This window comes from Podarcis erhardii, assembly GCF_964252035.2.
Source record: "Podarcis erhardii genome assembly, chromosome: 8".
Lineage (NCBI taxonomy): Eukaryota > Metazoa > Chordata > Lepidosauria > Squamata > Lacertidae > Podarcis > Podarcis erhardii.
The window spans coordinates 33,308,327-33,332,175 of NC_138499.1; the positions used below are offsets into that span (position 1 = coordinate 33,308,327).

Sequence of the window (23,849 nt, forward strand, 5' to 3'; positions counted from 1 at the left end):
CATACAAGGAGTTGCTTAAAGAACAAAGTGGCTCACTTTAATAACCACAAAAGTTGGTCACTATTTAACATGACATTCTAAAAAAAAAAGTCACCACAGGATTCGTTTTATAGTAAATTTACAAGCGGATGGTATACATTTAGATATAGAGGTAGAAGTTCACCGTTACAATATTCCACTAATACAGATGCTCGGATTCAAGGCACAAAATTGTGTTTTTTTTACAAACAAAAAACCCAACTGCTTCTACAACGTGAACACTTTTGAAAAATGTTCGTGAAGAGACATTTACACACCCTTTCCATCCTTAAAACAGTCAAGTTGCATCCAGCATTAACCGTATCTTTGCAAATTAGCTGGCATAAGAATGAAGACTTACTTTTTTTTGATCCACCTTGCTTGATTGCTTTTGAATTTTAGACAAGAGCTTGGGTAAAGCAATATTTACATATGAGAGAAATGAGGGGGGCAGAAAGGGTTTTGCCATGATATTTGGCCATAATTTAGATATGCCATTGCCACCTCAAAACACAAATGAGCTTTAAGAAGCTACCAACTTTAAAAAGATTTGGGGTGGGGAAAAGAGGGGAGTCTCTCTCAGTAATGGAATGAAAAAGTCCTGCATTACTTCATTCCAAAAACTTCATAAAATGCACATTTTCCAGTTGAGTTAGGAAAGATTTAGTATTCAATGGATGTAGGTGTTACACAGCAGAATTTTACTGAAATTTATCTGTTCTACATAGCCTGGGTGAACCCGTGAAACACCACCCCACTATTTCACCACATTTGTTTTAAAATGCTTGCCCACAGAAAATACAAGAAAATATAATAGGTGCTGAAACAATTGCATCTTCTGGTTGAATGGCCATCTTAGGAGCAATCTTACACAGTTTGTTTACAAAAGAGTAGAATGTTAATGTACATTTAGTGAAGTTTCAAAAGGGACAAGGGTGACCACTACATTTTATAAATTCACTTTGCCCATCACAGTTTCCAAGAATTCTATTACTTTATATACAGTATGTAAAAACATTGATTTTTCTGTTCACTATACAGGTATAGGATCCAAGAGGATACCACAGTAAAATGTTAACTATTGCATCTGCTAACTGCAAGTGCACTTCACAATTCAGTCATTTAGTTTTGAACATAATTCAGCTACAAACACCAGTCCTTTGTAAAACGTTAAATTCCATTTTTTGCTTCATTGTTATTTGTGGCCTGTTTTCGTTGAGCAATGAAAGGGTACATGCACTTGTCTGCTCCCAAAAACCGGTACATACACACAACTGCTTCAAAAGGCAGGATGCTGTGAGGGGGAAGAAAATAAGAAATGTTATAAAACACTTTAGATGACAATTGGTGAAGAATTGCTATTATTATTTATTAAATATGTATATTCATCTGTAGATCTCAGGGTGGCTCACAACATAAAAATATAATATAAAAAAACAAGAATACTGTAAGTATCAATATTTACATATGATGCATTTATTTAGACATAGATAAATGCCAGAAAGCTAAAAATACTGTCTGCAGTTACTGACCTCTCCTTGAAAGTAAGAAAAACAGACAAAAGACAATGTGCTATTTTCAGCTTAGTCCCTCTGGAAATAATTTTTTGTACGAGTAAACAAAGCCTTGACGCAATAACAATCATTGATTACTTTAAATATATGACTGTGTATGACAAATGTTTAAAATGTCAGATAGCTATTAGAAGTTTATATTCAGATATTGCTCGCCCCAAATTTCTGAGCATTGATAAAGAGCCTCAGTTTTAAAAGAGAAATAGACAATGGGAGACCTAGAACACTTCACAGAAATTTCAGGATAGCCCTCTCCCCCATCAGAAATTGGAGTGCCACAATGATGTTTAACTGAAGGAAGATTTTGACATTGGACTAGTTTTTGCTATATACCGTACTTGCTGGGGCACTATGTAGAAACCTTTCAGAGATTAGATGAATCAATACTAACACTTCCAGTTTTGTTTTGCATGCCTTTGTTTTGTTTGCATGCCTTTGTTGATGTCAGTTTTCAGTTTAAAAAAGCCCAGAAATTTGAATTCAACTAAAAAGCAGTAACTTCTTCAGATCCAGGATATTTGGCAATGGAATTATTTGTCAAAGTTGCCTACTGAAGCAATGGGCATAGCTGCTGCTGCTTCTGCTGCCGCCTCCGCCTCCATTAGCTTCATTGTGCAAGCAGGAGCTTGTGCCAATTAAGTTGAATTTGTGTGTATCATCAGAAGGCAAACAGAGGGGATAGGAGTTCTCCAGAACTGAAGCTACAGTGAAAGAGCAGATAACTTAGTGCTGATTAGCTCCCCCGCTTATGATCCAAATTAAGGAGGCCAGGATGCCTCCACTACCCCCATTCCCACCTGTGGATTCCGCAATATGGAGACTTAGCAGCTGGACGGAAGAGGGGTTTGTTTGGGAAGGAATCCTTTATTAAATGTGAGTGCCAGGTGGGCCTAGTGTGGTGTAGTTTTCTGCACTTCTGCAAACTATAACATTTCAAACACCACAAGGTCCAAGCATTAGTTAAGTGCCTTAACATGTGATCCACATAGGCTGTTCTGGGGGATGTGTGTGCATTCTTAATATGCCAATATAAGATTAAAATAATTGGGGTGAGGAGAAATCTCTCTCTCTCTTTCTCTCCCTACTACAGCCCGGGAACTTTTTACCTTTTCTAGTGCTGTGCCATGAATAGAGAATGCTGACATAAAGGGCACCAAATGCACCTTTCTAGACAAATACTCAGGAATGGTTTGTTTTATTAATTCAGAGAAAGATTGCTGTATTTGGGATCCAAAACTATTTCACTTCCAGTGTAGTTATCAAAAACACTGTTTTCCTCTTGCCACACAGCTTGACTTGTATGCATTATTCAATCAAACATTATAAGTATATTATTGTACACATGAGAAGTTTTTCCACCAACACAAGTTCCTACAGAACTTTTCTAGCTGTCCATTTATGACAGGCATAGGCAAACTCGGTCCTCCATATGTTTTGAGACTACAGTTCCCATCATCCCTGACCACTGGGTCCTGTTAGCTAGAGATGATGGGAGCTGTAGTCCCAAAACATCTGAAGGGCTGAGTTTGCCTATGCTTGATTTATGCTATCAGACACTCTGACAAGAAGTCTTCCGGGGTGAGACTAGTTAAGAGCAAGTCCAAGATGCACAGCACTCCAGTATACTGGGTACCCATTGGTCTGTTAAAAGTTATTCATTAACTGCTAGCCAAGATTCCAAGATAGTCACCTTTTCATGAAGGTGACCATATACATCAGGCGAGGTGTGCAAATCATAGGTTGGTCTGTAAGTATAGCTCTCATTGCTTGTTTTACACAGTAATCTGGCTTCAGTGGTGGAAGGAAAGGTTCAATTTCTTTTCTGAAAAAGAAAAACGAAAGCTTCATTTTAGAAATATACATGCAGAGAGAAGATTCAGCCAGAGTTAAAGCCACTTTTTACTTCAAAGGGAATGGTTTAAATATAAGCTTAAGTCCCACTGATTTTAATATGAGAGTCAATGGTTTAATTTGGGTCAGATTATGCCATTTGAAGCGTTTCTAAATTAAAGTCTGATCTAGATTAAACAAGTCTGTACATTTACCAGATATAAGAGGCGTTTATGACACATCAAAAAGTGAAAGCTAAAATGCACCTTGGCTTCAAATAATATTTTTGTTTCTCTGTTACATGAACAAGGTTATAGAGATCATATTTATGTTTTGCAATGTAGATCTTTTATTGCACTGGACCCAAAACATGTCATTTTTGTGGCATTTGATATAGCTATTATCTTTTTCACAGTTACTGGAGATGAGAAAAAACAAGCTAGTTTGCTTACCTAATTCTGCAGCCTCTGAACATTCCTGTGTCTACAAGGTAAGGACAGACCAATGTTGTTTTAATGCCATCTTTTTCAGCTGCCTTCAGTTCATGGCTCAAAGATTCATGAAAACCCACTGCTCCAAATTTACTGGCACAATAATCCTAGATTGGAAGAAGCAAGTGTGTAAATATAGCAAAAATAAAGTGAACAGATTTGAAAGCACCGTTCATGTTCCTATTGAATCATTATATCACTTAATCAAAGTCCTCTAAGCGGTGATAGCACTAACTGAAATAATTTCTTCTCATCTGTATTATTAGCTTTATGTAGCAGTGTAATGAGGGGCAGGAATGTATTGTGAAGTCAGTTGTCAGCTTCAAGTCATAATACAAGAAGAAATGCCCCATCAGTATGGAAGTGCATATTCTCTTTCATTCTGAAACCTCATGACTTGGGTTATCAAGGGAGAAGGAAACACATAATGGGAAAAGTAACTGGGAGACAATCTTGCTTGTGGACCACCTGAAGGTGTGGGTGGCTTAGTCTGGTAATCTGCCATTGTTTATTTGCCAGCCAGGGATATGAAGTCTAAACCGCTTCTCCTTTAGCATTTCTATATCCTTTTCTGCCTTGCTTGCTTGCTCACTAAGAAGTTCTGCTCCTTACAACCTGTTGCAGCACAATGGCTAAATTAGACAATCAGTCTTAATTAATGGAATTATTGTTGGGAGTGTGAAAGACAAAAAACCACCCACAGTGGTTCACAATTGTGCCTTCTTAAATCAGAACGAAAGACCACCATTGATATTTAAGTACATAAAAACTGTATGTAGAGGAGTGACCAGTAAACGCTTTGTTTTTATCAAGCCACCAGCACTTATGATGACCACACAGCATGGGGCAGAGTGCTCCAGAAGTACTTAGTGTGAGGCTAGGAAAGAGAGCAGACAGGAGGTACCTTATTCCATTTTGATCACACAACTATCATTTTGAAATCTGTCATGTCACTGGTACTGTATTTTAATTTTGAAGTGTCTCAAGCAGAAATGCTGCCTTGCAACATCTAGACCAGGGATGGGGAACGTGTGGCCCACCAACTGGTGTTGGAGTCTGGCTCCCATCATCACTGACCATTGGCCATGCTGGCTGGAACAGATGGAAGCTGGAGCCCAACACCATCTGGATGGCCACAGGTTCTCCAACCCTGATCTAACCTTCACTATACCTACAATGGTAATTTTTGGTACATGTAATACCATGTATGGCGTGTGGGGGACGACGACGACTATTAAATACCATACTGCTGGTATTTCAACAAGTGTTGCTCATTCTTATTCTCTGCACTAACTCTTCTGAGGAAGTCATTTCTATAAAGTAAAAAACCAAAACTGATGGTTACTCAACTGAATTCAAGTTGAACCTTGAATTTTCAACAGAAGTTAGAGCTGTGAGCTTCCCAGAAGTATGAGTTAATTTGTACGCCAGCAGGTTCAACAACAGCATGAAGCACTTAGACATGCAAGATCAGTTTTAAAGTACAGTAATCTTAACAAACCTCCACTCCAGCGGTACTAAACAGGCCAAGGGAACTTGCAACAGTCACAATGTGTCCATGATTCAATTCCAGCATTTTGGGAAGGAATGCTTTAGTGGTCTACAAAGCAAGAGCACACCAGTTTGTTACGTAAGTGCCTACCATTTATTGGCCTACTTCTGCATCAGCCAAAATACAAGACTGCAGGCAATTGAGTGAATGGTCCCCTGAGATAATTCTTACAGAGAAAATGTAGCACCCTAAGTTTGATTACAATTATGCCCAGAGTTTCCATTAGGCCAGATATACTTACCTTTCTCCCAAAGTCAAGTGGTCAGATTAACTTGTCTAAGAGACAACAAGTTTGCAAAAGTAGTCATAACACACAAGGTTGTCTCTCTGTCCATCCCATTTTAGCCTCATAACATCCCTACGAGACTGGCACAAGGTCACCCAGAAAGCTTCATGGGTGAGTGGAGATTTTAATCTGTTTTTCCTTCTAATTTCCCTCCCCTACTCTTTAATTTTTACACTGCACAATTCTGGCAAAAAGCTCCTAAAATAAGCGAGGAATGTGTGTTTAAAAATATGCATCTTGTTGTACTTAGAAATCTGCAACAATATATTGACATTGCTCAGACTAATGTACGGCTGACTTGTTTTTCACATTGTAACAGGCTTGCTAAGAGGCCAACACAACAATAGATGAAGTCTCCACAAAGCTCCATGTATAATCTCATCTCATGACACCTGCATATTCCTCCATGGACTTTGCTGAGATTCCACCTGCAGAAATATATTTGAAAGATTAAGCCATCTATAATTACTTTACAGCAGTTGCTTTGCAGCTGCCATGCAGTTGCAGGAAGTGACTCTGTGCTAGAATCGCATTTCTGCCAAATTGACTGCATCTGTAAGCCAGAAACAGGGCTCATTTTTAAACTGCTACACCACTAGTTCTGTACTATTAAGGAAGCCCCCCCCACCAATCCAAACCAATACTAGCAGCTTTTAAAGTTAAGTGGCTTCCTAATCTAAACAAACACAATTATTTTGAAATACTGAAAGCTAAAAAGGGAGGGAATTTTCTTGAACTTAAACCACTTGGTGCATTTGTTCACTAGGTAACTGACAGCCTAAAGAATTTCAGCTAGAAAAAGACTGCTGCTGACTCAATCTAATTCCATTCTTATGGCGTCTCTGCTTTTTCCAATCAGAGACATCAAAACAGTTTTGCTCTAAGAATGTTCACATGTTCTTGGTGAGGCATTTCTGTTCGCAGGTGTTAAATGACTAACTCAAACCTCTGAACACCACACAAACATGTGTTTTCAATGGGCAGCTAGTGGATGACAGAAGATTAACAGGTTCTCCCATTCTCAGTTTCTTGCCTCGGCTCTTAATGAAGGATTTGCTACACTACAGAACTAACCTGGTTTGCTTGAGCCCCCCACCCCACCCCCGGTCATCATCCTTTCAAGGAGTTCAAAACATGAGAAGTTTTGTTGCAAGGCACCAACTGCCACCAAAAATCTGGGTCAAAAATTATACTGGGAAGTCGTACTATGCAAGCATAATATAGTGCATGCTGTTTTTCCCAATAATGTACATTTTAAACCTGTAGTTATAAGGAAGAGAGATCATTAGGAATTGCACCGCTATTCCTGTGTTGTTCCTCTCCCTGCTTGTTGGAGAAGCTGCCACCAAATAATTTCACCATCTACTACACTTGCAAGCAGGGCAAGTGATGGACAATGACTGGAGGACCAAGGAAAGGGCTGATATTGTATCTTGTAGGATTAACAGTCTCCAGCACTGAGCCTTTTACAGAAGAGAGCTTGCATGTTTTCAAACATATCTCTGCAGCTACAAATGTAGAAAAATTAATATAAACACTCAGTTCTCAGGGTGTGCCAACTGTTGGACTCCACCAAGTCCCACACACAGTTCTGTGTGCCCAGACCCATGATCAACCATCATGTTTTGAGCTTCTCCCTCCTCTTGAAGCAGAGGCATCTGCAAACATCTTTGGTATCAACGAAGACTGGACTATGGCTTCATTTATTGCCATGTGAAGGAACAGTTTATTCTAGGACATCATGGTCTTTGGTACAACACAATTCTGCAGATGTGGCACTTTTAAACAAGCATAATTGTTCAGGAGTAGAAAGCAAAGAACTATTTTGAGCAGAAGGGAAATGTGAGAGCATAACCTGGCATGATGGATAGGGGTTGTTGGGGCTAGTAAGTTGTACTTACTTACTTTCAAGTCTCCTGTTTCCCACTCTATATCTCATGCTTTCCTTTGCTTCATTAGGGGGGAAAAGAGATACTATTCATGGGAGAAAGATTGTTGTAATATAATAACATGGTGTCATTGTTCCCAATTCAAAATTTAAATCAGTTAATCTCCATTGGTTGCCTAACTTTCTTTTTGGTTCTCAGATTGCTATCATAAGGCTCTTCTGGCTTCATTTACTGAAGAAACCTCTCTCACACAGAAGGGGTGAGACCCAGACTTGTTCTCCCCTCCTTAGAAAATAAGTTCCAGTAGAAGCTCTCACTTGATGAAGGGAACAAGAAGTGATATTTGCCAGTTCCTTGCTCCCTTGCTGCACTATTCTAGAGGGTCCTCCAACAGTCCAGAGCAGATTTTGGGGAAGTACAGAGTGCTGCAGCAGGGAAGAGAAATCTTGAAAAATCACCCCTCTGGTAGGAACATCCTGTGACTCAAGTTCTGCACTCATGAAGTCTGGATCCAATTCCCATACCACAAACCCACTCAGAACTACCTCGATTAAAGTTGCTCTCTGTACGGTACTTTTAGTACACTGAAAATAAAAACAAAAGTTCATTTTATGAAGCTTTGCTAGAAATGGCTTCACATGTAGCCCTCTTCCTCCAGCTCCTTGAACCATAACACCATGGAGTAATGCAATACATCTGAACTCAGTTTCATCTGAATTCTTTCCAGGATCTTCATTATCTCCACAACAAAAGTTCTACACCCAATGCTCTGCAGAGTTACAAAAAAATCTGGCACAAACATTTTGTCCCCGATAGAAGCCAATAACCATGGAATCGCAGGATTCCATTTTTCCTGGACTATACTATACAGTTCAGATTGAACAATCCCTTGGGAGGAGGTAGAAACTCCCTACACTTAGAACACTTAGCAGGGAGAGGGCTAATCCTGGAACCCTCCTCTGACACTAGTTTTCTACATGCAAAGAAACTTTGCCTTCTAGGGCCTGAATTGCTTCTCCACCTCCTCCAACAGCAGACTCCATAGTGCAGTCCACCCCTCAATCATGTAACTTGTTTCTGATTCATGTTGATTAGCTCTTATTTAGAAGAGAAAGGCAGTTTCTATATGGGGTAGAACCAATTTAGATATATTCTAGTGGGAATGTATGAATTAGTCAGAAGTCATAAATTACCCTTTAGGAAGTTTCCTATCCTGATTACAAGAAGTGATTCTGCAACCACTTTTTACCATTTTTAACGTTATGGACACGATCATAACAAGAACAATGAAACCAAGTTATCTAGAATCCTATGGTTATGAGGATATAACAAAGGAAGTTCATCTACCACAGCAGCCAATCAATCAATCAATCAATCAATCAGTCAATCAATCAATCAATCAATCAATCAATAAACACAAGTTCAAACTTTAATTTGTGTATGAAGCTGAATTATTTGCTTGTTATTTTATAGTCTTAGGAAGATACCATACAATATTTTAAAATAGTTGAAAGATTTTTATAGCTCAAAAATATCAAGAAAGATGAATTACGAAAGCTTGTTAACTACTTTAAAAGCACCCAGACAAGAGTACAATGCAAGAATGGAACAGCAAATGTTTGAACAGTGCTAAAATGTGTGTAGCAGTAGAATTGTGTTGCAGACTAACCCCCCCCCCAACCCATCAGGTAAGATGCTAAAAAGTAGTGCCCTATAGCAGCACTGGAATCTACTTAATGGAGTAGTTGGGAGGGACAATGAAAATTTCATATCCTCTTGGCTCTGTCCTGTTAACCAGCTTCTTTGCACCATCCTGACATCATGAAAGAACTGGTTTAACTGGTTAGACAGCCATACAAGGAATTGCCTCAATTTCACATGGCAGCTACTCTTACTCTCAGATAGGCAGAATTCAAAATGACTTACCAAACTGTTCCCCACTGAGACAACTTGAATACAGTTGCTTAAAAATGTGCTGAAAATGTGTTTAATCTGTTTAGAGCTCTGTAGGATCTAGGATACTTGTTCTCCGCTGGAAGAAAGCAAGCTATGCACATTTGATAATATGAATAGGGACAGAGTTGCTGAGTACACCCAAGTCCTACCTTAAGAGCTAACAAAGGTTTAGTATTCAGCAGATAGCTCTACCCACTTTCAAAAATCTTCTCTGACCATGAGGCCTAGACATGCATGCAAAGAGATGCCAAAGGGAACACACACCTGCCTCTGCTTCCTTTTTGATGTTGTCTTCCCCATGTCAAAATTTAAGAGCGTAAGCTTATTTGGGCAGGGACCTGCCCTCATTCTTTGTGAACTGCCATGATAAATAACAATAGTCAATTATCCAATATTGGACATATTCAAAGCAGACCCATTGAAATCAATGGGTCAGCCCACTGTTTTCATTGGGTCTGCTCCAAGCATGTTTTCATTGGGTCTGCTCCAAGCATGACTTTAATCACCCAGCAACTGAAATACCAAGCCTTCAAAGATGACAACATTAGTGTAAACTACTCCTGTGTATATTAGGAGCACATTCAGTTTTGTACCAAGAGCTAATTGATTGTCAAGAACAGAAAGGGCTTTCCCAGTGATATCCTCCTATTTGTGAAAGTCTAACCTTTTTCAGTCCATGGGTTGTATTCACTGTGGGCCAACCCACCAAGGGTCATATCCCAGCGGTAGATGTGGCAAATTTGAAGTGGGTGTGGCCATCTTTGTCTCTCTCAGGAAAATTTGCCCCTCCCCACTGTCATGGTGATGGTGGAAGCAATTTTCCTTCATATCACCCTCTCTGCTTGAATGGGAAAAGGAGGAAAATTTTGCCAATCTGCATCCCAATCAAGGCACTGGGCTGAGCAACACCCGGTTCCATGGGACATGCAGACTGTATCCTCTCCCTGCAAATCAGAATAGCAGGGGAGAGTGATCAGCATCCTCACCATGGTGCTGGGCAGAGGTGCTCAGCCCAGTGCTATGATGAAGATGAAGATTGTTCCGTTCCTGCTGGTGCCCTTCAAAGCTGCAAAGTTGGGTTGGGGGATCAGTGGGCCATTAGGGAAGGTTTAGCAGGTCAAATCAGGCCCATAGGCCTCCATTTCACTACCCACTATTTAAAGGGTAATGAAATACAACACCACAATTAGTAAATAGCCCAAAATAATAAAACATAATATCCTGCATTTGCATAATATCCTACTAAGGGAAGGCTTCTGCAGAATGTGCTGTAAATAAAGTAATAAATGCATAGGTTAACAGCAACTGTCAGTCTACATTCACCAATAAGGTATTTATGGAAACATGAGGTGGGGCAGAGAGGAGAGGGGGAAAGGAACACACGTCTTGTTAATGAGACCACAGAAATTGGGACGGTATCTCCAGAGTTTCTAGGGAGTAGGCTAAGAAGTGGGTTACGTCCTAAGTTTATCCCTGTAGGAATGGGTTGTTCAAATATTGGCTTAAGGAGTCAACAAATCAGGTTTTGATTGTCACAGCCATTTGTCTGCCACAGAAATGTTAAACCCTAGCCAAAGAACTAGGCTAAGGCTAAGGAAGGCTGCAGCGCTGCCCAATACATTCTTTCAGCCCAGCCAGACGCTGCGACTTCCATAACATGCGCCAATGGTTTTCAGAATTTTCCATCTCCAGCAGTGCCAGATTTACGTATAAGCTAAACAAGCTATAGCTTAGGACCTCACTCTCTTAGGGCCCCCAAAAAAAATTAAAGGGGAAAAAAACCTGGATGTACACTTCCAAAATATAAGATAAAAAATAAATAAAATAAAACCTACATACAGCAACAGTGTTTTGTGTTGTGTAGGCTCCTATGATATAAGTAATGGGCCCCACCTGCTATATAAAGGACCCCATTACCTTCAGTAGCTTAGGGCCTCATCAAACCTAAATCCTGCCCTGATCTCCAGGAAACCCTTTCCACATAGATGTGCTTGCCATAAACATCCTGTGCTTTGCATAGGACTCCAAGATGTATTCTGTTCACGGGCAACTCTGTTGGCCATGCTGTTGGAATTCACTCTTGTCCAATGTAAGCCAAAGGTGAGGCCTGGAACACATAGGCTTCTACACCAGGCAAAGGGAAACTCGGCCCTCCAGCTGTTTTAAGACTACAGTTCCCATCATCCCTGACCACTGGTCCTGTTAGCTAGGGATGATGGGAGTTGTAGTCCCAAAACATCTGGAGGGCCGAGTTTGCCTATGCCTGTTCTACACTGAAGCACTGGAAGAGTAGAATGGCAGAGAAGGTACCGATTACTCAGTGGTCCCCCTGTTAAGGTTCTGAGAAATGGTAGGATTACCTGAAAAATGCTATTATCTGGGTCTAAGCTATTATCTGGGTCAAGGACTTGGGGACAGATGGATAAGTCTTGAACACAGGCAAACTTCATGATGCAGGCTTAGAACTTGCCTATGTACACAATCCAGTGTTAAGATTTCTGGCCTCTGAATAAAATAAAACCAATTACATTTAACGTCAGTGGCAAGCTCCAAATTGTTTAGCTATTGCTTTACTACTATTTCGTCTATTCAAGACAGACGCACACAGCCTACCCTAATTCAGGATTATCAGGAAGCAAAAGCAGTTGGCACACACTTTAAAAAAAAAGAACAGCAAATAAAGAAAAACCTGTAAAGGTTAGTTTATTTTTAGGTATAGAATCTAAACAGCCAAGCCCCATTAAAGGAGTCACCTTTTGTTTTGCACAGCTCATTATACGCTGGAAGTTTCTTAGCACCACAAGCTTAAATTCCACTTACTAATGCATTCCACTGCTACTTGCGAGAATTTCTCACTTCATTTGATTAGCCCCAGAGCCACGTTTCCATTTGGTTATGAAATAAATGAATAATGTAAGTATCTATACTGTTCCCCCCCCAACACCAACTCATGTGTCATTATTCTTCGTCACTCACATGCACATAAACATGTTTTTTTATGAGTGCTAGATATAATGGGACCATTTAATCTATTTAACTGCACTATTCTGTAGCTGCAGTGACCACAATCTCCTCTCCAAGAACCCATTCATCCATTTATGCTAAGCCATGGATTAAAGTTTAGTTTTATGTGCAAACCAGGTCACACTATGTACTTCTCTCTCAAATAAGAAATGAAGCTTATGAGTCGGGGGGGGGGGAGAACCTGTTTGCCTAGATCCTTCTGACCCCTGGATCTAGCAAGCGTTAAAATATAAGCCAGGCTAGCTTCCTGCATTGAGGTGATAGCCTGGGTGATGAGCCATTATGGAAAACAAAGGAAGGGAGCAATACTCAATATTTACAGCGTACACATTATCAGTGTTAGATTCTGACTAGCCCAAAGGGTCTGAGCAAGTTCCTTTTTGCATAGGTAGAAACCCATTTTTAAACGGATAAGAAATTTGCATGCAAAAAATGCCTTTTCTTAAGAAGACATTTTTCCTTATAGCACGAAGCTGGAAATGCTGCTGCTGTTGCATTTTTAAAAATAGGTTTCTATTGGGGTAGAGCAGGAGACTCTTAATCTCAGGGCTGTGGATTCGTGCCCCATGTTGGGCGAAATATTCCTGCATTGCAGTTGGTTAGGCTAGATGAGCCTCGTGGTCACTTCCAATGCTACTATGATTCTGTGAAAAGTGTGAACCTGCTCAAGCTCTTGTTGCAGGGTGGGGACCCTCAGTCCCTGAGGCCGAATGCGGCCCTCCAGTCCTCTCTTACCTGGCCCTCAGAACTCTCCCCAGACCACACCTCCTTACTCTCCCTGCTTCACAGCCTCAAGTGTTTTTGGCTGCTGGAATGCGTCCCTGAACTCTGATAATTTATCTTGCTTGAATGTTAGGTGAACTGAAAGCAGTGTTGCCGAAGACAAGGATATATCTTTATCTATCTATAAACATAGGCTCCTTCGCTTGCAGTGGGAAATGGTATTGTCAAGCAAGAGCTCCATCATGGAATATTGCCAATTGTGCAGCTCTGCTTATTGAGGGATACTTTTGATCTAATCCGGTATTTAAAAGGTGCATTACTTTCACCCTGCCCAGTTAAACAAACTTGAGTGTTGCAATAGCTTCATCTCTATGTTGCAAGAGCACACCACTTAAAATCCTAGAACAAGAAATGTTTGTTGTTGGTTACGGCTTGTGGCTGTGCTCAACCTTTTTACTTTCCTATAATACCTGAAAATCTGCCCCCTTTCGGCCCGATCTTTGAGTGCTGCATGGAAGATGGTATATAATCATCCATGAATGAATCCCAAGAGACAATTTGGCAAGCTGTTATTAACAATTAAATAGATAAACACTGCTCCTTTTTAAAGGAAACATAGTATGTAAGTACAGAAGAAACAGTTCTGGCCTGAAGGGATTGTCTAGAACCTATGGACAGACAAGAGTAGAGTGCCAAGGAAGTTAGGAAACAGTGTGTGTGGGTGTGTCATTCCCAGGGAACCAAGGTCTAGGAAAATGAACCTGAGCTGGTTAAACATTCATTCTAAGCCAGTAGAATTTTGTGTGAGGCTTCTGTTTCAATGAAGAAGCCAACACTGCATTTCCCCCTTCAAGCAAGTCTCTTGTTCCTTTCCAGAAGGATAGTAATTTCAGAAACAGAAGGATGGAGGACCCAGAAACCTGAACAGGTATAAAATGGTACATAGGCATGTGTAAATTATTTTTAATTACAGTTAGATGGAGGAATAAAGAGATACCCAGGTTTGTGGGGGGGGGGGAGCCTCCTTTGCTTTGAAAAGTATTTAGCAACTTGTAGTAAGCAGAAGCCAAGACCTTCAGGCTACAGGGCGGGGCAGGCACAGGACAGAAGCAGCTAAACTCACCAACCTCTTCCTGTTCACAGGTAGAGATGTTATACATTTGAAGTTCTATTTCCACTCCTGTTCTTTGCATTCCAGCTAACCTATCACGGTTCTAGGATATTGGGCACCCATACCCAACTACCAAGAATTATCAAAATACTTCCAAGTGCAACTTATGCAGGGGTGTTTTTTCATGCCCCTTCTTTCCTATTTCAACTGGTGTATGCCAAGTCTTAGCCCTAACACAGTAGTGGAAGCTAAGCCAAGGATCAAATAATACATTTGATAAGGGATGGGGGCGGGGCAACATGCAAGTGATGTAGAAAACAAATAAGTAGATCTTTTGGTAAGCTTAAACTGTCCCAGGCTCATAGGTAAAGGTAAAGGGACGCCTGACCATTAGGTCCAGTCATGGCCGACTCTGAGGTTACGGCGCTCATCTCGCTTTATTGGCCGAGGGAGCCGGCGTACAGCTTCCGGGTCATGTGGCCAGCATGACTAAGCCACTTCTGGCGAACCAGAGGAGTGCACGGAAACGCCGTTTACCTTCCCACCGGAGCGGTACCTATTTATCTACTTGCACTTTGACGTGCTTTTGAACTGCTAGGTTGGCAGGAGCAGGGACCGAGCAACAGGAGCCCACCCTGTTGTGGGGATTCAAACCTCCAACCTTCTGATCGGCAAGTCCTAGGCTCTGTGGTTTAACCCACAGCACCACCCGCGTCCCTGTCCCAGGCTCATACTATCTTACAATTCAAATAAATGCAGTGTGTTAAGGGAGAGAAAGATAGTACACAGTAGGGTTGACATAATTTGAAGAGGAAAAAGAGGACACATTTGCCGGTGCCTGGGGCGGGAAGGAGGGGGTGCAAGAGGGAAGATGCTGGCCTAGATAGCCTCATGGTTTGATCCTGCAGGATCTTTTTTATAGTCGTATGCAGAGGCGTAGGTGAGGGGAGGCACACCGCGGGGCCGGCAGCGTGCCTGAGCATGAGGACGTTTAGCCAAATTCAAAAAATCCTCCAGGACAGAAATTTTACCTGTGGGGGAAAAAGGACATGTCCTGGAAAAAGAGGACATATGGCAACCCTAGTACACAGGGAGAACCCTGGTTTAACAAGAATAATTTCCAAAGTAACTGTAGTTATCTTACTGAAGTTCACTGGTTAATGAAAGTGTCTAAAAGATCTCGAGGGTGTACTCACAAGCAAGCTCCCTCTGCTAAAAAGCCGGTTGGTCTATATTTAGATTTTTGCACAGAAACTGCCCCCCCCCATTGTCAGCCTTTGCATTTAGTCAGTCAAACTGTTGTACTAAAATATCGTAAGGTATTTCTAAATACACAGAACAGTCCATAGTACCATTAAGCATGTTGTACTGCCTGGCATCACCTCAGTTTGCTCTGGAGGAGGCAAAAAGCCAATGTGCAGGCTCCAAATATGGTAGATATATACATGACATCTCAAAGCTATTTTTAGTGCTGCTTAAGTGTTTCCATAAAACAGATTAAAAAAAGCAGGAGTGTGCCACCGATTCTCACACTGCCTTCTCTCCTATGTGAATTGCCCCTTCTCTCCTACACTCTGCTTCAGGTATAGAAGGGCTGGCCCAAGACATTTTGGCACCTGAGGTAAACCACAAAATGGCGCCCCTCGCCAGGGGAAAAGGGACTAGTGAAGATCTACATCAAGAACAAGGGTGGGAGGAGACCAGCAGCAACTCCTATTTGCCAAGAGGCCACTGTAGATGCGGCATGCGGGGTGGAGGGCTGATGAGTTGGCCTCCAAGGAGTATGCTGTAGATTTTGCTGCTACCATAGCAGCAGCAGCAGGGAATGCTTTCCTTGGATTTGCTGCCCTATGGCTCCTGCTGCCTGAGGCAGTTACCTCAGCTTCCTTCATGGGTGGGCCAGCCCTAAGGCATGGTGTAGGCTGGTGTATACATATCAGTACTAACGACTAAGGATTTCTAGGATTGCCATCATAATCAGAGCTACAAATCTGCATGTCCTTGCATGAGGGAATCCAGGTGGCATTGGCCATGGTTAACAGTGATAAAGATTCAACACAGAACATAGAAAGGAGGAGGACCAAAAGTAAGAGGAAGGGAGCAGGCATGTCTACAACACACCATTTCTGCTAGGCATGGTTTGTGGCCAAGGAATGTCATGTCTACTCTGCACCAATCCTGGAGACTACACTCCTGGGGACTGTACAAGCACCCTCATTTTCAATGGTTTTCATAGACCTAATGCAGGATTTCTATTGGGATGTCTGTCTTTTTGAGAAGATGCTGCAATTTGACATAGCCCATTGCTACACACAATAGATACAAAGTCTGTTGAATTGCCCACATATCAAATATGGCAGGTTCTACACCACCTGCCAACCTAGTTCAATGAAGGAAACTTTGCTACCTTTCTTGAAAAGTTGGCTAGCCAAAACAAGATCTGGACATGTTACAGGTTCCAAATAAGCCTGCAAATATATGGCTTGAACGCGACAACATTTTCTCTTTCAAATGGAGGAAATGAACTTAGCTAACACCTTAGGTACAAAGAGATACCTGGGCTGATCACAATATCGAGGGGGTAATTCAGCCTCTGTGCAAGACCCAGATTAGTACAACAGGCAATAACTTCAATAAGTGATTACCCTGCTGATGATCTCCTGATCAACACACAACACAAAAACTATCATACCCCATACCCTTGGGCTTACACTGTCATAAGGAGGTAGGAAAGCATGCATAGGACTGTATCCTAGGAATTGAATGAAGTGGAACTTACTTTTCAGTAGTCATACCTAGGATTAGTCTGTAAGCAAGCTTAGATGCATACCAAGTGAGATTCAAACAGATCACTCATACTTTCCCATAGGCAGGTCAAGTTGATAATTATTATTATTATTATAATATTCTCAACAAAGCATCACAACACGGCCAGAGGGGGACATCATGTATGTAGCACTAAACCATGGTTTAATGTTACTTGGAAGTACAACAAATAAGAAATCCTGCACCATCTCCTACCATGCTGGCACCACTATAAGAGATATTGATAGAGAATTCTAGCAAAGATTATTCATACTGGTATACATAGAAGGTGAAGCAGTATTGTTGTTCAAAAGGCTTGATATGGTTGCACTGACAGTGTTTATTCTCTGGATCAACAACAATCCTGTTTGGAACCACATTCCCCAAAAAAAGCAGTGTTTGTTTCTTATCACTTGTGGAGGTGATTCAGATCTCTCTCTCTCTCTCTCTCTCTCTCTCTCTCTCTCTCTCTCTCTCTGTGTGTGTGTGTGTGTGTGTGTGTGTGTTTGACAGCTGTTCCCTCATTATGCCTCAAAGAGCTTTGCCTTTTCTTCATTATAGCAGGATCCAGAAATCTGAAGCAAGTGGACACTATTTAATTTCACCAAGGTCAACCAACTAGAAAAGCCAGTGTAAAATACCAAGTATGTATACTGAATTTGAAGCACCACTGTACCTACTAAAGGCTCTTCCCAATTTTTACTTATTCCATTTCTTTTGCTACTTAATTTGCAGAAATTAATGATTTAAACATTCTCTTCCTGTGTTTATATTGTTCTACATTTAGGAAACTAGCAAATGTATTCAGTTACCTAGGTCTGGGAAACAAAAGAACAGCTTGAGCATCCGCCTCGGAGAATAATTTATTGATAAAAAGCATTCAGAGAAAAGGGTTGTGGGTTGCTACTTGAAACTATACAACACTGCATGACAAGGTATTGACTTGTTTAGCTGAAATAGGCCTGTCAAGTTCAGGCCACATGACAAGGGTTAGCTCCAGAGCAGTGCTTCAAAGGGAAAGAGCTTGAAATGTCTTAAGTATCAAAATGATTTTCAAAAAGTACCTAAGGCTGCAATCCTTAGGGGGTGCGAAACATTTTCTGGTTTCCCCCAGTGAACAGAGAGTGGGACTTACTTTTTCAATAGACATGAACAGCACTGCATTATTAGGTTTCCATTGTTAAATTAGGATTTTTAAATGAATCCTTAGAATACACAATAACGTTGCAAGTTATTGTTGAATTAGATGCCTGAAGCAAGAGCAGCTGGGCAGGCTAGGATCCGCCCATATTTTAATGACAATGATGTCATAAGTGACCACTTCCAAGAACTCTAAATTTTTACAGCTATGCCACAAGCATGCATTTACTCAGTTACCAAAGTTCCCCGTTTTTACAAGTATAAACTGGGTGTTTGCATTTCATTTCTGCAGAAAAATTCCTCAGGCTCATTCTAATTGTAAAACATTTAAACCAATATCTTCTGAATTGTTCAAGTAGTATATGATGAAACTGGATCTTCCTTCAATTCATGCTTTACTCACTGAACAGTATGCAGCATGGTTCTAAAGGGAATGCTTGACATAAGGGTCATGAACCAGTCTTCTACTCTCCTATCTTAAGATAGGCACAGCAAATATTTAGAACTCTCAGTAACATGGAGTTTGCAGAGAATTTCAACAGTATAAATGCTGTAATTGACAATGGATATTATGCAGTGGATTTTGAAGGAAATTCAAGAAAATATTTCTGAATATAGCCTAGTATTTAGGCAAAGTCTTTAAAAAGTCACTCTTTATAAACATTGGTCCAAGTCTTCCCAGGAAAACAGAGGAGAGGAAAATTTGCAATATTCTCTGCATAACTGTATTGTCCCACTCTTTAGGCTGCAATCCTATATGCACTTACCTAAGAGTAAGTCTCATTGAATACAGTGAATTAATTCCAACCCAACATGCATACAAAAGAACTTCGGGTAGCAAAAGCAGCACTTCCTCAAACTCTATGTGGGTATCTTATACCATACCATACTATTTAACGTGGTACCATCCAGCTGCCATAGACTACAACTCCCATCTTCCATAACCTTTGACCATGCAGGCTGGGGCTGATGGGAGCTAAGAGTTCAACAACATCTGGAAGGCACCACGTTGACTACCAAAGACTTCTGTTTTACACTATTAGCGATGGTTCCACAGAAGATAGCCAGAAGAATCAAGGGAAAGCTGCATAGCTTAGTATGAAAAGTAATACAACCAAGACTTCTGCTGTTGGAAAAGCTTCTGCATGGGACTTTGAGCAGATGCTACCATTTGTAAGCGATAACATTGGGCTCAGTGGACCAACAACTCAATCAGTGTGGCAAAAAGGCCAGCCGATATCTCTATATACCAGGGACTCTGACCCAAACAGTGTTAGCCACATTCAGGTCCCAATGAAATCAACAGGGTGAAAGTTTGTTGAGACTAACTTGCCCAATTGTTGTTTTTAGTTGAACATAATTTTCTCAGGATCTGGCTCAGTGAGTAAGATGGGCAAAGTAACAGAAGGCCCAAATTATGCAGTGCTGCCACACAAAAACAAATGCTGTCCTGAACAAATTGTGATTTCATTTTATAGGGAACAGACAGACTAGATACCAAATGTAGTAACATAAATAGATATACTTACCCAGAAGTGTGCGTGGCAGTTAACCATCATGGTCCTTTCAATAAGCTCATCGGGACATTCCAGGAGATGGTGTCCAGAAACCACACCAGCATTATTAACCAGGACTGAGACTTCACCAACTTCTTTGCGAACTCTCTCGGCAGTTGTGTATACATTCTCTCTTTTGCTCACGTCACAAGTATATGTGTGGACTTGCAAGTTGTAGTGAGGTACCACTTCTTCACCATGCCCAGCTACTTACAGGAAGCCAGACAAGCAAGGGGGGGGGGGGGGAGAGAAAAGAAAGAAAGAAAACTATTGTCAAGTACCATGCAATGCTTAAATATCAGAAAATAAGTGGACAGCTTGATCCACAAACCACTTCAGATGGAGTTTTTAAATTTGAGGGTATGGGAACATGCAGCTTGAATGTTGTATTTACTTAGAAATAAGTCTTACTGAGTTCAGTAGATTTAGGGCTTATTCTCAAATATGAACAAGACTGCAAACTTTCATTTTTTGGGTTTGTTTTTTTTTAAACCCAACTATTCCATTTAATAGGTTTGTGCAAATGGTACACATGAGCTAAATTAAGCATGATGATGATGATGATGATGGTGATGGTGAAACAAACTGGTGAAGCCATTTGTGATACAACAAATAGTATACTCAAAAGCCAGTTCCACTGAGTTCAGTGGGACTAACTCCCAGGTCACAGAGTCTAGGGGTAAAGTCAAACCATTGGAGAGTTGCAGCACAAATATGTCAGACCATTGCTTTCCATGTGTATCACACTGCATCTCATACAACCCCCAACCTGGATTTCTGTGCAATAGGCAGCAAAGAGTATTCCCATTTCACCACCCACAAGATTTACTGTTTTGAGTTGGTTTACTATCCCAAATACGCCCAGACCTCCTTTGCTATCTCCACTTGGTGCTCTCCATTTAATGGCCATATTAAATTCCATTGGAATAAATTATTTCCTTCTCGTCTTCTGTTCCAGGAATAGGCAACAGTCAGGTAGAGCATAGCAATTCAGTGTTAGAACATATGTTTTGCATGCAGAAAGTCCCAAGTTGAATCTCTGGCATCTCCAAGTAGGATTGGGAATGTCCCCCATCTGAAACCCTGGAGTCTCACTTTCAGGTAGTATAGACAAAACTGAGCTAGATGGACAAAAGGCAGCTTCCAATATTATTAGTTAAAATTTGGTTAATCCTCCCCTCTTCCGATTCTTGGTTGTGCATTTCAGATGAGGTGGCCAGACCTTTACACAGTTTTCTGAAAATGGTCAATGAGGGCTCATTTGCTTTTATTCCTATTTTAGCACCTGCACATTCAATTTAAAATTTGCAAACCGCTGCAACCCAGCATAGCAAAGCAAGAAAAGTTCCTCAATTTCAGTCTTGCCTAGAATTTCTGGAATCCGAGATAACTGTTGTGCAGTATTTGGAGTACTCAGTGAAATGGACCAACATGACTCAGTTAAGTCCCATTAATTTCAGTGGGTCTACAGCAAGGAGAAGTTAATTGAATACCAGTCATTGCCTTTAGTGTGCCAATCTCTGCCTCTGTAGAAAATAAATAAATCACTGCATCCCTCCCAAAACTTCTTGGGTGGCAAGAATGGAGAATATTCCCCTAAGACCAAGTCGTTAAAAAACCCCACCCAACACTTTTTCACACAATAGGAGGACTTACAAATGTTTGCAACTCAGCCACCCTTGATAAAGAGGCAGGTAAAGTTACTCTGGAGAACACTACAAGCTGTACAAGCCGTTGTCTCTTTCTCTTCCCGTCCAACCATGTACAGATCCGTGTGCGAGAAAAGCATCCTATCAAAGAACTCCACAATCTGCCTTATTGCCCTGAGCAGCACCATATTTCTGTTAAAGAGAAGACATCCCTTGCCCCCTGAGGACAGAATGATCCTTAAAGTTAATCTAGAACTTTGTCCAGGTATCGGCAGGAGGTCTCTGCACAAGAGCAACGATCCAGGAGGTAACATTTTCAGCTACTACTATTGCCGCTGCTCTTGAAATGTTTTCTCTTTCCTATACCCTCTTCTCTCCGAATCTTGCACTTTATTTTAAAGCACCCAAGGCTGCAATCCTACACGCTTACCTGGGAATAAACCTCACTGAACTTAATGGGGCTTACTCCCGAGTAGACCACGTGCGAGAGCGCGCTGTTTTTTAAGTATCGATAGGAAAAAAAAACCCTTGCTTTTCTTTCCTAGAAGGAAGTGGCGCTTGCTTCTCTTGTTTGCCTTTTAAGAACCCGGGGCTTCCCAAGCTCATCCCCGTCCCCACCTCAGCAACCCTCCTCCCGCCGGTCGGTTACCTTTCTGAGCAGCGACCACGGCTTCCTCGGCGATCTCCCGGTAGATGTGCCGCACCATGCCCGCCGTCTCCTCGTTGCTCGGCGTGTTGATGTCCCAGAGCACCAAGCGCGCCCGGCGGCGGGCAAACTCCAGAGCGAAGAGGCGGCCCAGCCCACTCCCAGCGCCGGTGATGAGGCACACCTGCCCCGCCACGCTCTTCTCCTTGGGGCGCATGAGCCACTTGGCGGCGGCCACCACGAACGCCCAGAGGACCTTGAAGGTGACCACGAAGAACTCCAGGATGATGTTCATGGTGGCGGCACCCTTGGAGGGGGGTCGGGCAGCCGGGAGGAGCAGCGAGAGGAGCAGCAGCAGCGGGCGACTGAGCAGCAGCAGAGCAGCAGCAGCTCGCGGCGCCCTAAAAAGGCTACTTCGGGGTCCCCCTGCGCGGAGAAGCCGGGAGAGCGCGCGCGCCTCGACAATTCAGCGAGGGGCAACGCGGCCGAGCATAGCCAGGAGCGCAGAAACTGCCCGCTCTCTGCCTCCTCGGACAGCGAAGGGAGCGCGCAAGCTGCTTCCGCGCTTAAGGCAGGAACTCTGCGCTTAGGCACCAGCCAAGCCTCCTAAGGGCACCTCAAGGGCCGCCTCCGGCTTCGCTCTTTCAGACGCCTTCGGCGACGGCGGCAGTGGCCACTATTTCTTGCTACCGGCACGCTAAAGGGAGGGCGAATCTCTCAGCGCCCTCCTACCCTGAGGGGACCACCGCGAGCGGCGAGTTAAAGCAGGGCACGGAACAAGTTTCCCTCGGAGGCTCCGGCTGCGCTTCCTCCGCGCTCTCAGAACAAACACGCCCCGCAGGACTCACGCGAAGGGGCGTCCGGCTGCCACCTTCCCAGCTCGCGGAAAAGGCTGAGCGGTGAGGCGGCCGCGGCTGCTGCTGCTCCTGCTCCTACTAGCCCTCTCACGCTCCTCGCGCCTTAGCCCTACCTGTCCCCTCCGCCTTGCGACTGTGCCTAAGCTCAGCACTTCGCCCCTGAAAGTGAACATTTTCCCACCACTCGGCGCTCTATATAGCCCCGGCGAGAGGAAACCAGGCCCCCCTCCGCCAACCCTCCCGCCCCCAAACCCACCATCATCCGCGCTTCCCAGCCCGGCCCCGCCTCCTCGTCGCCCACTTTGCATTCCTAGGCCTTCCCCCGTCTATTCCCGTCACGTTTCCGCCCAGCAGCGCCGCCCTCCTTTATTAACCAGAGAGCCCAGTCCGGCCCCGACGGCGCAGTCAAGCGCGGCAGCGCACACTGTTCCCCGCGCTGCTAGGCCCGCCCACCCTGGGCGAACTGCGCCTCTGCTGCCCCTTTTCTGTTTCCCTAAACAATCCTGTTCATGAGTGCCACGGCCTTCAGGAAGCACAGGCTGCCGAGAGTCGCGCTCATGTGCACACCTTTTTTAATACATAAAAAGGAGAGAGTCCCATTTAAAGCGATGGCACCGTAAACGTGGAAAGGGGGCGGGCTGAGTATGCAGGACACAAGTGTTGGTACACTCTGCGAATTTTTTTCCCCTACTCAGAAGTAAGTCCCCGTTGAGTTCTTTGGTGCTTTCTCCTAGGCAGACCA

The 23,849-nt window shown here is 42.6% G+C and overlaps 1 protein-coding gene and 1 long non-coding RNA gene across 2 annotated transcripts; one reads left to right on the forward strand and one right to left on the reverse strand.

The window, feature by feature from the left end:
• Positions 1-11: 11 nt before the first annotated feature.
• On the reverse strand, positions 12-23,342 carry RDH10 (retinol dehydrogenase 10). Its single transcript, XM_081874609.1, has 6 exons — positions 22,254-23,342; positions 19,929-20,161; positions 5,415-5,513; positions 3,875-4,020; positions 3,283-3,414; positions 12-1,312 (listed from the first exon to the last, which is right to left on the reverse strand). The coding sequence occupies exons 1-6, from the start codon at positions 22,543-22,545 to the stop codon at positions 1,189-1,191; spliced, it is 1,026 nt and encodes a 341-aa protein (XP_081730735.1). The 5' UTR covers positions 22,546-23,342; the 3' UTR covers positions 12-1,188.
• LOC309349125 lies at positions 5,520-22,282 on the forward strand. The gene is made up of 5 exons (XR_014159737.1): positions 5,520-5,862; positions 14,220-14,271; positions 17,821-17,903; positions 21,724-21,911; positions 22,150-22,282. It is a non-coding gene; the product is annotated as an uncharacterized lncRNA (long non-coding RNA).
• Positions 23,343-23,849: the final 507 nt, after the last annotated feature.